Source organism: Tenrec ecaudatus, unplaced genomic scaffold, assembly GCF_050624435.1.
Source record: "Tenrec ecaudatus isolate mTenEca1 unplaced genomic scaffold, mTenEca1.hap1 Scaffold_131, whole genome shotgun sequence".
NCBI lineage: Eukaryota > Metazoa > Chordata > Mammalia > Afrosoricida > Tenrecidae > Tenrec > Tenrec ecaudatus.
In genome coordinates this window covers 690,487-704,840 of record NW_027457881.1, presented here as the reverse complement: position 1 = coordinate 704,840, position 14,354 = coordinate 690,487, and the positions used below count along the sequence as shown (strand labels likewise).

The 14,354-nt window shown below is 37.3% G+C and overlaps 1 protein-coding gene across 3 annotated transcripts in view; it reads left to right on the top strand.

The window, feature by feature from the left end:
• LOC142436063 (thyrotropin-releasing hormone-degrading ectoenzyme-like) overlaps positions 1–14,354 on the top strand; it is a 342,102-nt gene that overhangs the window by 93,859 nt on the left and 233,889 nt on the right. For all 3 annotated transcript variants that reach the window (XM_075539994.1, XM_075539992.1, XM_075539993.1), the window contains exon 4: positions 2,147–2,212. In XM_075539994.1, the coding sequence (XP_075396109.1) occupies positions 2,147–2,212 (66 nt within the window). The remainder of the gene's footprint in view (positions 1–2,146; positions 2,213–14,354) is intronic.

Genomic DNA, 14,354 nt, shown 5'->3' with positions numbered 1-14,354 from the left:
AATTGTATAAAGCACATCCATACATTCCCTGCCCCAATCATTCTCAAGCCATTTGCTCTCCACTTAAGCCCCTTGCATCAGGTCCTCTTTTTTCCCCCCCCTCCCTCGCCATTCCCCCCTCCCTCATATGCCCTTGGTAATTTACACATCGTTATTTTGTCATATCTTGCCCTATCCGGAGTCTCCCTTCCCCCCTTCTCTGCTGTCCCTCTCCCAAGGAAGAGGTCACATGTGGATCCTTATAATCAGTTCCCCCTTTCCAACTCACTCACCCTCCACTCTCCCAGCATCGCCCCTCACACCCTTGGTCCTGAAGGTATCATTCACCCTGGATTCCCTGTACCTCCAACCCTCATATGCACCAGTGTACAGCCTCTGCCCTATCCAGCCCTGCAAGGTAGAATTCGGATCATGGTAGTTGGGGGGAGGAAGCATCCAGGATCTGGGGGAAAGCTGTGTTCTTCATCGATACTACCTCACACCCTAATTAACCCATCTCCTTGATATTTTATATAACTTGTTTATACATATTCTTTTTATTCATGTAATCCATATAGCAAGTCTTTTCATGTTTCATACATATCATAGCACACATCAGGACTTTTTCTTTATGAGTTACAACTCAATGAATGTCTGTATCACATGGTATTTGTCTATTTCTCTGTTGATGGACATATCCGTTTTCCTTGTTTCTATCTTTTGGTTATTGTGGATAACACTGCAATGGACATTGGTGGACAAGTATTTCTTTGATTTACAAAGATTGTTAGCTCAAAGCAATTTGAATGCTGTAGCTAATTTACTATTTTCCCTTTCTACTTTTGTTTCTGTTGTTGGTTTCTGTTCATCTGGCTTTAGCCATCCATCATTACTTGGAACATCACGTTGACTACGTGCCTACCTTTTTGTCCAGATTTTGTTCTGTTATAGTAACGATACTTAATGTGAGTAGGCAGACGCCCGTAGTATTTTCCCTGACTTGCTAAGTATTCATATTAACCACATTAGTTATACTTACATTGTTTTATCTGTATTTGAGTAAACATTGCTTCTCAAAGATCTAGCACAAAACTTATGTAGTGAGGTGATATAATATTAATAACTAACACCCATATACGTTGTTTATACGTGTCATGCAGTGGATTCTTACTCATAGCGACTCTGAGAACAACGCAGACTTGTCCCATTGGGTTTCTTAGGCTGCTTGAATGTTAACTGAAAAATCAGCAGTGTGAACTCACCAGCTGCTTAATGCAGCAAAGAGGCATCAATCTACTTCCGTGAAATTCTTAACATTGGAAACCCTGTGCGGCAGCTCTGCCCCAGCCTGCAGAGTTGCTCTGAATTGGTTTGAATTGACAGCCATGGGCAATACTGATGTGAGCAGAGCGCAGGGCTGTGCTCTATGGAGCAGCCAGTAGGTTTGAACTACTGACCTTTTGATCACTAGCTGAACTCTTAACCATGGAGTTATCGGGGTTCCTAACACATGGTGCTTAGTATTTTTAAGATTCTGTTCAAACAATTTGCATTTGTTAATTAATTTAATCTTGGGAGCAGCCATATGAAATATGCACACAAGGAATGTGAGATGAGAGGAGCACTGAGATCGTTGTCCCAGGGATACCTGGACAGTAATTGGCAGACACACTGTTTGAGGCCAGCAGTCTGGTGCAGAGTTTGAACTGTTAGCCAGTATTCCAAAGTCTCCAGTCCCACAACAATTCTATTCCGCATGGAGCCAGGGGTGCATTCAGTAGCTATGTCACTCTACATTTATACTTTATTATGCTTATTAATGTCATATCTTCCTTATTAGTTTATAAACTTATAGTGGAACTAATTTTTATTTACTTTGTAGATGGCTCAGTATGATTTTTATTTCACCCAAATTATAGCTTATTATTGTTCTGAGATATTCTTTCCAAGAATTTTCTATTCTGCAACGATCAGTATTGCATCCATAAAACTTTCAGATCTACAAAACAAATAAAGTTCTTCCAAGTGGTATACGTGTTCTTGCTTTTGTTTAAGGCATATTTTAAAATAAATTACAAGAATACACTGTGTTTTATTGGTGTCAGAAAATTTTGGAATCATATCACTAGGTTCAAATTCTTTTATTTTTTAAATATGTTTTCTACAGGGTGCTGCTTTAATTCGAATGCTGGCTAATTTTATGGGCCATTCAGTGTTTCAAAGGGGTTTGCAAGTAAGTAAATTGCTTTGTTTTCTCTTAAAATTTTTCTTATTTTATGCTATGCAGATGTTTTACAGTTTAAGAAATTACTGATATAAGATTACTAAATGGTATGGAAAAGTTTAAGATGTATAAGGTTAGCATCATCTTTCAATATGAGAAATGAAACTTATAAATACCATGTTCTCAATAGCACCAGAATAAGCTTGAAGTATTGTGTGATTGAGAATATGTTTAATTTTCATTTTAAATTAAAATTATAAGAGCCCAAATAATTGATATAAAATATTTAGAATACCTACTTCTCTCTTTTTTCTCCACTGATAAGTTTATGTAAGGTAAGAAGTGATAATAACCTTAGGAAAATTATATTGTGAAGAAAAATCTTAATAGTATTTTCAGCTACGTGTATTTTGTGTTTCTGTTGCTCCGCTGTTGATATATATATATATATATATATAGATAGAGATTGTTATTTATCTGATGATCATTTAAATTTTTCTTTTTAATTAGAAAATACAGTGCTGTACAAATTAAAGGAAAATAAACAATTTTATCAAAATGTATTTGCAGTAGGAAGTATGAGATTTAGGAGTAAATTTCTTAGAAAAAGAGGCTTCTTAATGGCTTTTAAAGTAAATACAAATACAGAAAAATAAAACTTTTACTCCATTGAAATCTGCTAGAGCAAATCATGTTCCTAGCAGCTGTGATTGATGAATTATTTATGATGCATTCTGCTACTTAGAAGTGTCCTTTAAAGTAAATTGATGTTCACCTGAAATACAATTATGCTAAGACAGAGAGAGCTATCAATCTTATCTGTTCTTAGTAAGCTTTCATTTTAAAATTTTAATAAACTACATCTGAGATCAGGTCATATTTTAGTAGTATAATTCTATGTTTACCCCCCACAATTTTTAAAGGTAAAATACAAAGCAAGAGTTAACTATGTTTTGACAAGGCTAGTTATACGTAGCACAACAAAGCAAAACTATAAATTTCCTGAAGAATAATTTCCCTTAGAAAATATTTTCACAGATTTGTTCCAGCAGTGGTTGGAAGTTACTTTACTCAGCTCCTTCCATTAGGGAAACCTTCAGAATAGCTGAATCCATGGAACCTATTTTGTTGGGGAGAAAGGGTCTGTTCTGATCACATAGTTGGATTTCTCCCTCCTCTCGAGGAGCGCCCTCCAAGAATATCAGAGGAATGTCCTTCTCTACCGCCATTTCTTTGTTTTCCCCATTGATGTTGTAGCATGACAGTTCTTGAAAAAATCTAAACTTGTATAAGAGCAATACAAATTGAATTTGATTTCTTGGTAGCTAGTTGATGTGAAATCATTTTCTGAGTACAGTTTTTGTTCTTTTTCTCATCTGTCTGTATAGATTTGCTCAGCAGATTGAATAATCATAGTTATTTTATTTGGAAAGGATTATTATTTTGCAACCTTTTTTGCTTTATTTTGTCATATTTTCCTTAGTATGCAAAATGTGTACATTTTAAATATATCCTTTTATATTGAAGTATATTTAATAGACTTCAGATCAAGTATATCTGAAAAAACTATTCATCTGATTCTCATTACATTAAACTTGGATATAAAACTTGTTTTAATGTGTTACTTATCCTCTGAAACTTGATTTGGCTTTAATTTTCAAGTAAGGGGCTCTATGTTTGTCCACATTGCATTTTATTTGCATTGTGACATCTCATTGGTCAGATAGATCTGTATCCTTCAGTACTTCACTTTCAGCTTTATTTATACTCATCACTCAAACTGATTTAGTGTATCACCAGCAGTTTGGATTAGTGTACAGTAGATCTCTATGTCGGGGTGATAAATTATCATCTCCTGAGCATGAAGATGTATGGGATGCATTTTGAAGATGACCTCCTGAACAGACACTTCATGTCATGATGCTGACGGGTCAGAGTTGATATTAATATGCTTCCTTTCCAAAGGGGCTCAGGGGAGTATTGGTTTGCATGTTGTTGAGACAGCTAAGCCTGGCTGTCAGGGTTTACCTCGGCTGGACAAACGATGAATTCTTTTCATAATAACTATGACTATTTTCTGTTGACAAATAGAATTTTTTCATTTGCAAATAGACACTAGATTATGTTAACAGTTATAGGCAATATAAAATTTAAAATTGTATGTTTTTTCCTTTTTTTATTTTCGTTCCACCTCCCTACTCTTCTGGTCTCACTCGAGCATGCTCAAGCTTGTTCTGCCATCTGTCTGCCTGCCGGTCTATCTGTCTATCTCTTCTATTTATTCTCTGTTGTTTTATTTTTTGTATTTGCAGCTTTATCTTCATGGTCCACACATGAAAAACATTACAATGATATTTTCTGTTAATTTTCTATATACCTAAATTTTTCTTTTCTGGAAGTTTCGTGTAATATTTGACAGTAAAATTTTGAGAGAAGAAACATTGAATCCTTTTGTTGTTGAGTTAATATACCACTTATAAACAACATACATATATTTAAAGTAGGTTGCTTATATTTTTCCAAATGTGCACTCTCTATATTGTTCTTAAGATTGCATTTCCCAAAATAATAGCAAACATATTTCAGAAAGCATGACACAGTGAAATGAATACAGAGCAAAAATGATAGTCTTATTTATTTAAAAAATATTGGTGGGATTTCTGCAAAACACTAAATCTCCCTTATCCTCTGGTTCCAAAGTTTACAATTCAAAAGTTGAACTAGATAATCTCTAAGAGCCTTTCCATGTTTCATCATCTCTGAATCCAAATTTTATTTAATTTGATTTGCTAGTTAGACAACTTGACTTTCATGTGAAACTAGTGTTCATAATTTGATGTGGAGAAATGTGAATAGATGGGCAAAAATATGCCACTGCTCTTCTTGAAGCTTGATTTAGATTCTGAATATTAACTCCATTTGACTTCTAGGGCATATAATACCTTAATTTTAGTCCATCAGACCAGCATTTATTGTTATGCAGAGTTTTGATAGTGACTTATTTCTTTTTGTCAATATTTGACATACATATTTGTTTGATTTTAGTTACCTAAAATCATTTCATGATTTGCTATGGATAATTTACATTTTCATAGTTAAGACTTTATCTGTCTTAAATTATGTTTTCGAAAAACTAAACAGTGCTTGGTGAATTTTACTGGATATTCTATCTCAATGATATTCCTTTTTAACCTGACAGGACACCTTCTTAAGTACCCATCTTTGAAGGTTTGCTTCAGGAAACCATAGCTGGTATATAATGCAGTAGCAAAGCATAGCAATATCATTCTAATATTTCAAGCACAAAGGGATTTAGCATAGAGAATATGGGTTTTATAAAACAGTTGGGAGGGATAAAAGAGTAAAAATGGGGAAGACTTCATAAAATCAAAACATTCAGGAAACACTATAAAATGACACTCATTTGCTTAGTTGCCAGCCGTACACCTGGAAGCCACCAGCAGTACCTTCTTCTGCACTTGACTAAGGGAAGTGTTTCTTTCTTAGTGCCTTCCCGATAGCTTGTGCCTGCTTCTCACCTGACAGACATTTGCCTTGGAGCCAATTAGCAAGGGATTCTGAGAAATGTGGCACCCAGGCCTCCAGCCTGCACAGTGCTCAACAGGGTATAGAAGGTAGCAAGGGGACAGGTGAGCTGACGACAGACAATTGAACAAACGTAATCGATCCATTTTGTTGTTGTTTTACTTTAGTGATTTTATTATTATTTGTACTATATATGTAGCTTTTTGTATTACGATACAGAGCTTTTTTATTTTCTTTTGTTACTTTAGTGATAGCTCCATTATTTTTGTTCCTTCCCTAATCATTGTATTACTTACTGCAGAAACATGTTCCCGTTTCCACCGGGTTTGTAATCTCCAGGCCCCTCTGGGAGGGACTGGACTGGCTTGGTGGTGTCAGGGTGAATCAGTACTGGTATGATATGTCTGAAATTTCCAACTATCTAATTATGACACTTCTAAAATAAGCGCTGACGAAAAAAGACAGGGGAATTGACTATTATAAAAGTTTTCTGTTTTTAATTAACTTAATATTTTAAACTTCTGGTTTACGTGATCGAAACTGTTGGCTCTTCAGTCTACTCCCTTCACCCCCCTCCTACTAGGATATGATAAATATATGGAGAAGAAATTAAGCAGCAGTTTTTCTAAATTACATTTAATTTAAAATCAAATATGCACAGGACAAAAAGCCCATCTGGAAAGTGAGCCAGTATGGCGTCCCAACCTGTATGTCTTCCTCACTGTAAGTGTCTGTCCAGTGAGAATTGTTGTTAAAAAAAATTACTGCAGGCTGTGTTCCCAATGGAGACTTAAATAGAGTTAGTGAAAACGCAGTAAAGAATTAGCAATAACTAGAAAGTCTCCTTGCACGTCGGGAACAAGTTATGCATCATATAATGCTACCTTTGAGGCCTCATTTTTGACTGTGTTATGCATATATCAAACAGCTTCCTAGACCAGTCTGTGAAGAGAAACTCGAAGCATCACTTTGGGAGGTCTGTATTCGTTCTCTACCGATCACAACACCCCAAACTCGTGCCGTAACCTCATTACTACCCTTTCCGCGCGTGGACAAGTTTCCGTGCTCAGTGCTGTTTTCCTTTCTTTCCCCGGGGTAACTGGAACTATAAATGTAATGTAAGTGTGCTCCTCTTTCGTCTCTCTATAAATTCTTGGTGATTGGACATGTCCCTCTGCAATGTCTCTTGCAACTCAAACCTTCAAATCCATTACAGATATTATCAAACAACATCCTTTGGTAATAGTTACATCTCTAATTTGCCAGAGTCTGTGCGGTTTCCATGCACACGCCTTCATCGTTACGCAGAGGAAGCAGTGTATGAGGTTAACGTGGGGGTGGGATGGGGGACGATCAACAAAGCAGGACAAACGAACTGGGATCTACTGCCTTTGTGCCATTCTTTCTTCCTAATTTGAGTCCGTTTAGTTCAGATCCTAGTTCTAGAAGAACTCGCAGGATTACTTTTAAAGTAACCAATTCAGATGCTGATTCTTTGGACTTTTAAAATTACACAAGTGCTTTTAACTTCATTTATATTTGTTTTAATCTCCCTAATTACATTTTCTCTTGTTTTTCGCCCAGTAATAAAATAGTAAAGCTATAATTATAGGATCCTTAGATAACATTGATTGGCCCAGTAGCTATTACAAAAATAATTAGTATGTAATACTATTGCTTTTTCCTTTCAAACAAAACAATAATGTTTTAATGATTTGGGCCTGGTTGTACCATTCTTCATGTTGTTATGAGTCCACATGAGGGAATTAAAATTGTGAAGAAAGATCATTGTTAAGCTTGATATAAACCCAAGCCCTAAAATCTATGTCAGAAAGTGGGTCACCTTCCTGCTGAACCAGAGAGAGTAATTTAATATCATCTAAAATATGGTTGAATAGAGAAAGATTTCTCTTGATTAGTATTTAACTGCTCTTTTCCATAAGGTAACCTACAACACAGTGTTTGGGTCCAATTATCAAGGTGAAAATTGCTTATGCAAATCAATGTAAGGCAATGAGGTGTGGATAAAAAGCAAAAAGGAAATATCATTATTATTGGTTTGTGCTCATAAAATTCTGATGGCCTGAAGTAATGACAGGCACGATGCTACAGGGAGTATTAGCAGCAAAGCATGCTCAGTAACTTGTGTTCCAGGGAGATGCTGCTGTCTGTTAGCATGTGTATGCAGGACTTTTGTTTGAGACCTGCAGGCTTACAGTTGTGAAAGACTGCTCCCTGCATGTGGGTTTTCACGAAAATGAAAACTCAGATAGTAATAGAAGAGCAGACACAGTGTGTCAAAGTTAAGGTCCTTTCTGTGGAGATGGTTTGTGTTTCCGTCCAGATGGTGACTCAGTCACACTTAATCTAAAATGAATGGCCATGGACAGTTTCTGCTCAAATGTCTCTCTGTTTCATTTAAAATACGGCACAGTTTTATATATGTGATAGGGAAAAGAGTTACCGCTTGGTAATCATTGTTTGTGATGATACTTATGATAGTCTTACAAAACCGATTCATCACAACTGGTTCTAGCCATTTGGACTTTACCAAATTAGCATTTATTAACAAGTTAAATTACAAAGGCAAGATTAATGAACATGTAAAAGAGAAAAACATTTGATTTTTATTGAAAGATTGCTTGATGTGAAAATAGTTTCATGTGTAACAAATACTTTTAAAACTTAAATAGCCATGGCTATTTATATCTCTAAATAAAAAGGGATTACTTTTTGTCACTGAATTTGTTTATTGGAAGGCTTACACACGGAATCCTTACCATGTGCTTCTGAACTGCAAGCTTTCCTGTGACCTCTGCAGCTATATGGATGGAGCCATGCCTTAAGCATTTCGGTGCTAACTGAAGAGTCCAAAGTTCAAACCTCGTAGTTTCTTCTCAGGAGAAAGAAAGGCCGTCTGCCCCTGTAGGGAGTGCAGCCATGAGACTGACCGGGACAGGGCGTCAGTGCCCACCGACGGTCGCTAGGTATTGGAATCCATACAGTAGCAATGCGTTTCTGTGTAAGGATACAATTATTTGTAATCAACCAAAAAGCCTTTACTATTAAAGATGCACCCTTTTCTCTCCTTTTTTTAATTTGGACATTGCTTAAGTAAGACCAAAAAAGAATTGATGCATCTGAATTATGGTGAGAACATTTTTGAAAGTTCCACAGGCTCCCAAAAGGACTAAGAAGTCTGTTTTGCAAGAAGTACGCCCAAAGTACTCCTTAGAGATGAGGACTTCAAGCGTTCATCCTAGATCCTTACATACTTTTTACAAACAAACTGACATCATGTTTGGTAAAGTAGAGGGCCGGTGGAAAGAGGAAGGTCCTCAAGGAGATGCACTGACTCAGTGGCTGCAACATTGGGTACAAACCAAGGCGAAATGGTGAGCACGGTCCAGGACAGGGCAGTGTTTCATTGTATGTGAATCGGGTCGCTATTGGTTGGCACTGATTTGATGGCACCTAATAGAAACAACACATTCATTTTATTTATACTTTTATGAAGATTTTAGCCTTGTGTTTTATACACTTAAAATTGCAGCCTTTACTCTCCTTTTCAAAACTTTGTACAAATGCATATGCACTACAGATACTGAACATTAACATTTATATTGAAAATATCCTTCTCCCCTGGGATATCAAATATCTAAAATCATATGAAAGATGACATTTTGTAAGTTGGTGACTTAAAAGAAATCTGTAAATACTGCTCCTGGTCACGTGTTTGAAAACTTACAGTAAGATCGAATGTGTTGAAAGACCTCTTTTCGGTCAATGGTAATCGTGCTTTAGCTCTCCTCTACCTTCTAAGTCTGTCTTGAGAAAGACACAACTTCACCTTGGCTGAACAAAGAGAGTGTGGGTCCTGCAAGCTATGGCCTTCAGACATTCTTTTAACTCAGACCTGAAGCCAAGCCTGAGACCACCTTTCAGCTGGTGTGTGAACAATAACACATGGGTGAAACTAACATGCCCCTCAGAAAAATCAAGTATATACACCTGAACAGATAGTATTTATCTAAAAGCAAAATCAAGCAGAATTGTTTCCAGTAAACTAACAGAAAGGGGGCAAACCATGGCTAATGAAAACAGGAAAACCAAGGCAGGAATGTGGGAAGTGCTGACACCTTGTGAGAATTGTAACCCCGGGCCAGGGAACTCCCCATGCATGCATTGCTGGATTAGAAATGAATTTGCTCTGGAAACTTTCATGTAAATCATAATAAATATTTTAAAGACAAAAAATGGTGGCATCACTTGCTTTCCTCAATATGATTCCATTTGTAAGCAATCTCCAATAGCCACCATCTGTTTGTTGGCTCAAGGCCTCCACCTGTGATTTTTAAAAACATTTAAGAACACTAACCATTTAAATATAAAAATTGCCTGTTAATACTTTGTGCTAACAGAACAAAATTATAGTTTTTCTTCCTATACTAAAAGCTATACTTAGTTATTTCTACAGCCCATATTTATGACCCATTAAATATCATTTATTCTATACATTCTTGTTATGTACTTACGGTAAGTAGTGAGTATTTAGTGCATGCTGTATAGAGCAGGTATAGTATACATTTCCATGAATCATAAAATATGATAAAGGATTCAAAGACAAATATATGGTGCTAACTGTGTTAAATGCTACGAGGGAGTGAGAGGAGGTAACTTTATCGGGTACTTAGAAGATCTTTCTTCAGAAAATGGATGATACACAAAGTTCTGAGGGATATAAAAGGGCTGAGGGGAGATCATCAGGAAGAGGAAAGAGCTTGTGCAAAAGGTAAGAAAAATTGAGCATGTCAAAGGAAGCAAGCTAAGGTGCTTGAGAAAAGTTGGAAGGACAAAAGACAAGGTCGGAGAGGTACGGGTAGGAGCCCGTCATGGGGTATCCAAATAGACTTTGCGGAGAAAATTGGATTTTATCCTAAGTATAGTGGGGTGTTCTTAAAGGGTTTTAAACTGGGATGTTCTCTATCTTTCTGCAAATATTGCAGTGGCCTTGAAAGAATCAGCCTACCATTACGGTAACTGGCTAATAAAATTAGAAGGGAATTTAAGTATCTGGTAAAAGAGGATGAAAGGTTGGATATGGCATAATTAGGTATGCAGAGGCAGGGACATATTCAAAATGTATTTTGAAGGTACAATTAGCGGGGACTTGGCGTACATTGGACGAAGAGTGAGGTGTGGGAGCAGAGGGAGAGAACAGAGTCAAGGACGCCTCTGCGGTTTCCTGTCTGAGGGCCTGGGACCAACCGGGAAGGACTGTACCGGTTGGGGGTTCCGAGAAGAGGGAGGGCCACCTCAGATCCAAATGGAGCAGCTACCAAGGCAGGCAGAGTACCAAGTGTGCAGTGTCGCCAGTGCCTGGAGAGAAACACGTTTCAACAACAAGAAAGCGAGCAGCAAGGTTAAATGTAAGATACATGTGGAGTAGGGGAAAAATGGAAACGTATTCTTTTGGAAGACTGCAATTTTATTAGGTTGAGTGGAATGGGTATAAGCGCATACTTTTTAAAAATTGCAAAAGAAGGATATTAGAAAAGTGAAGTAATTTGCTATAAAGGATATAAGGACTCACAGAAAGCTTTTGTTTTATTGACTACTTCAATATGGGAGCCCGTTGTACTAACAAGAAAAGGAATTTGGTAGTGCTCAAGAAGAGAAAACTGGCATCTCGGTCCTTGCGGTGGTGAAGGGACTAATTTTTATAGTAGAAAGATGCTTTCAATAAACTTGAAAATCTGGTAGTGGGGAGATGAGGGAGCTCCTTTCTAATTGTGCTTTTTTTCAGTGTTGTTTGAGCAAGGGTCTGTAGTGGAAAGCTGAGGATGAGAGGTGAAATGTGAGCATGTAGGTCTGAGAATAAAGAGGCACACCTACTAACTACTGATTGCCTCTTTGAGCTGGGTGATTATGAACGTATCATAGACTGAATCTGCTTAATTACAGGATTTTCTCCAGTGACGTTCAGCTGCACGAGTGCGGGTTTAGAGAAGAAAAATACTTGAATTCATCTGGAATTGTTTTTTTGCCAAGCTAGTATAATTGAAGAACAGAACTGAAAAGTTGAGGTGGCTATTTGCCAAGAATTGATTAAGATGAACTATGAAATCTAAGGAAAAAGAAGACAGAAAGTATCTCACACACATTAACAATACGAACACAAATAATAAACTAGTATAGTGTGTATGATTTTAGCACTGAAGAAAAGAAATTGCCTCTGAGAATATAATAAATTTAATGTCCTTATAGAAGTGTCCTTAAGCCCATAAATGTAAAAATGTTCAAGGAAACCTTACCAATCTAGAACATGTGGGGCGGAACCTTCTGGTCTCGATTACATTGCTAGGCAGTCGTAGGTCCTGATGTCATGGAATGTGTAGGTATTGGAGAGAAGTGGAGATAGTGCGTATTTTTAAGTGTTACCTGTACGTCTTTCCAAACCTCTCCTCTTGAGGTCAATGTCTGTACATAGAGGTATGGCGAGAATGAATGTCGTATGCCCATTTTCTGGGCTAGCTGCTAGCAAACCTGGCATCTCAGTAAATGGCTGCATAACTACATGTGCTAGGCCTTACAACTTCAGGAAATCTCTTAAACTCAGAGGGGAATTAGTTTTTTTCAGGTATAAAGTTTCGACTTCAACTTTTTCCTCCGTGCTTTTTGTGTTTAATTTGTTGTTATTTTAATAGTTTTACTGGGGGCTCTTACAACTCTTATCACAATCCACACATGCATCCATTGTGTCAAGCACATTAGTACATAAGTTACCTTCATCATTTTCAAAACATTATCTTTCTACTTGAGCCCTTGGTAACAGCTCATTTTCCTCCCTCCCTCTCCCACGCGCCCTACCTCATGAACCTTTGATAATTTGTCATTTTTTTTCAGGTCTTACACCAATCTCCTTTCACCTGCTTTTCTGTTTGTTGTCTGTCCCCCTGGGAGAGGGTTATATGTTGACCATTGTGATCGGTTCCCCCTTTCTTCCCCACCTTCCCCTTGCCTTCCTGGTATCACTACTCTCATTATTGGTCCTGAGGGGGTTAGCTGTCCTGATTTCCCTGTGTTGCAAGCTCCTATCTGTACCAGTGTACATGCTCTGGTCTAGCCAGATTTGTAAGGTAGAATTGGGGTCATAATAGTGGGGAGTGGGGGTCACGGAGGAAGCATTAAAGAACTAGAGAAAAAGTATGTGCACACTGACTGGCTCATCTCTTCCTCGTGACCCTTCTGTGAGGGGAAGTCCAATTGTCTACAGATGGGCTTTGGGTCTCAACTCTGCCCTTCCCCTCATTGACATTGATGTGATTTTTTTTTATCCAAGCATTTTTCTCCTTTAGGTTAATTCGTATAATTTCCTTTCATTGGCCCTCTGGAACATTTTGACTTCTCTTGGAAGTAAAGTTGAACAGAGAGAGGTTCAACCCAGATAGTATTTTTTTGAGCTTGCTCATAAAGTTTCTAATGTATCCTGATCTTTTTTGCATCATGTATATTTTTCTAAAGATTTATACTGTTTTCTGAGCACATGCTTGTAAGGTATACATTAATATTATCAGATGACTGGTAAGAGCCAAATTCCTTACCCAGTTCTTCTGAGTGTGTTGTCATTGAGTTGAATTTGACTCGTAGTGAGTCTTTGTGAAACTGACAAACAAACAAACACCACACTGCTTAGTCCTGAGATAAACTCACAATTGTTATATTTGTGCCACCATATATATTTATCTTACCAAGGATTTCCTTGCTGTGCACATCCAATATCTCTCAATTAAAATGCATTTTCGTTTCCTGTAGTCTCCTGCACTGGGTGCTGAGCAAGAGTAGGGTGGGGGCGGTGATGGTCATAGACGTGACTTAACGTCAGTGCCCTCTTGTTTCCTAGGAAATAGTGCATTTTGCCAGCCAAGACCAAATATGTCTGTTTGGTAAGCTTGTAGTGGTCTAAGTCCTTTACCAGGGCATTCAGCAAAGGCAGTTCCCAAACTTCAGTTTTACCAATAGATACACTTTATGTCTGAGTAATATTTCACTCTCGCAGTGAAAGTGAGAAGTAGGGCTATTTTAGTACTCCAGAGCACCCCAACAGACTATTACTTTCACACTATTTCACTTACAGGTGTAGGACCCTGTCAGGTTGTTCTGGAACACAGTACACATCCCAAAATAGAAATAACTGCCTTTCTGCTGGTGTGCCTGCATGTTGGAGTGTGATCTATAATTAATACATAAAATACATATAAAAACAAACCTGGTATAAGAATGTTTCGCTGTCTTTAATTAAAAATCAAATGAATAGACAACTAAAAATCTTCATGGACTTACAGTTTATTTTGAGTGAAAATCGTCTGCCATACTGAGTAGCTTATCATGAAAGTATGAGTTTTAAAATACTCATTAAGTAGAATGATGAAATTTTTAAACGTGCAAAATTGCATTTTGCTCCTGGAGAAATATCTGGATCCTCCTATAGCCAATCAAACTACTTAGGGAGATAACTTTTGGCATAAACACACATTAAAAAAAAACCCACAGAATCAGAATGACATATCAACAATAAACTTCTTTTCAGCGATTGTTCTGCATA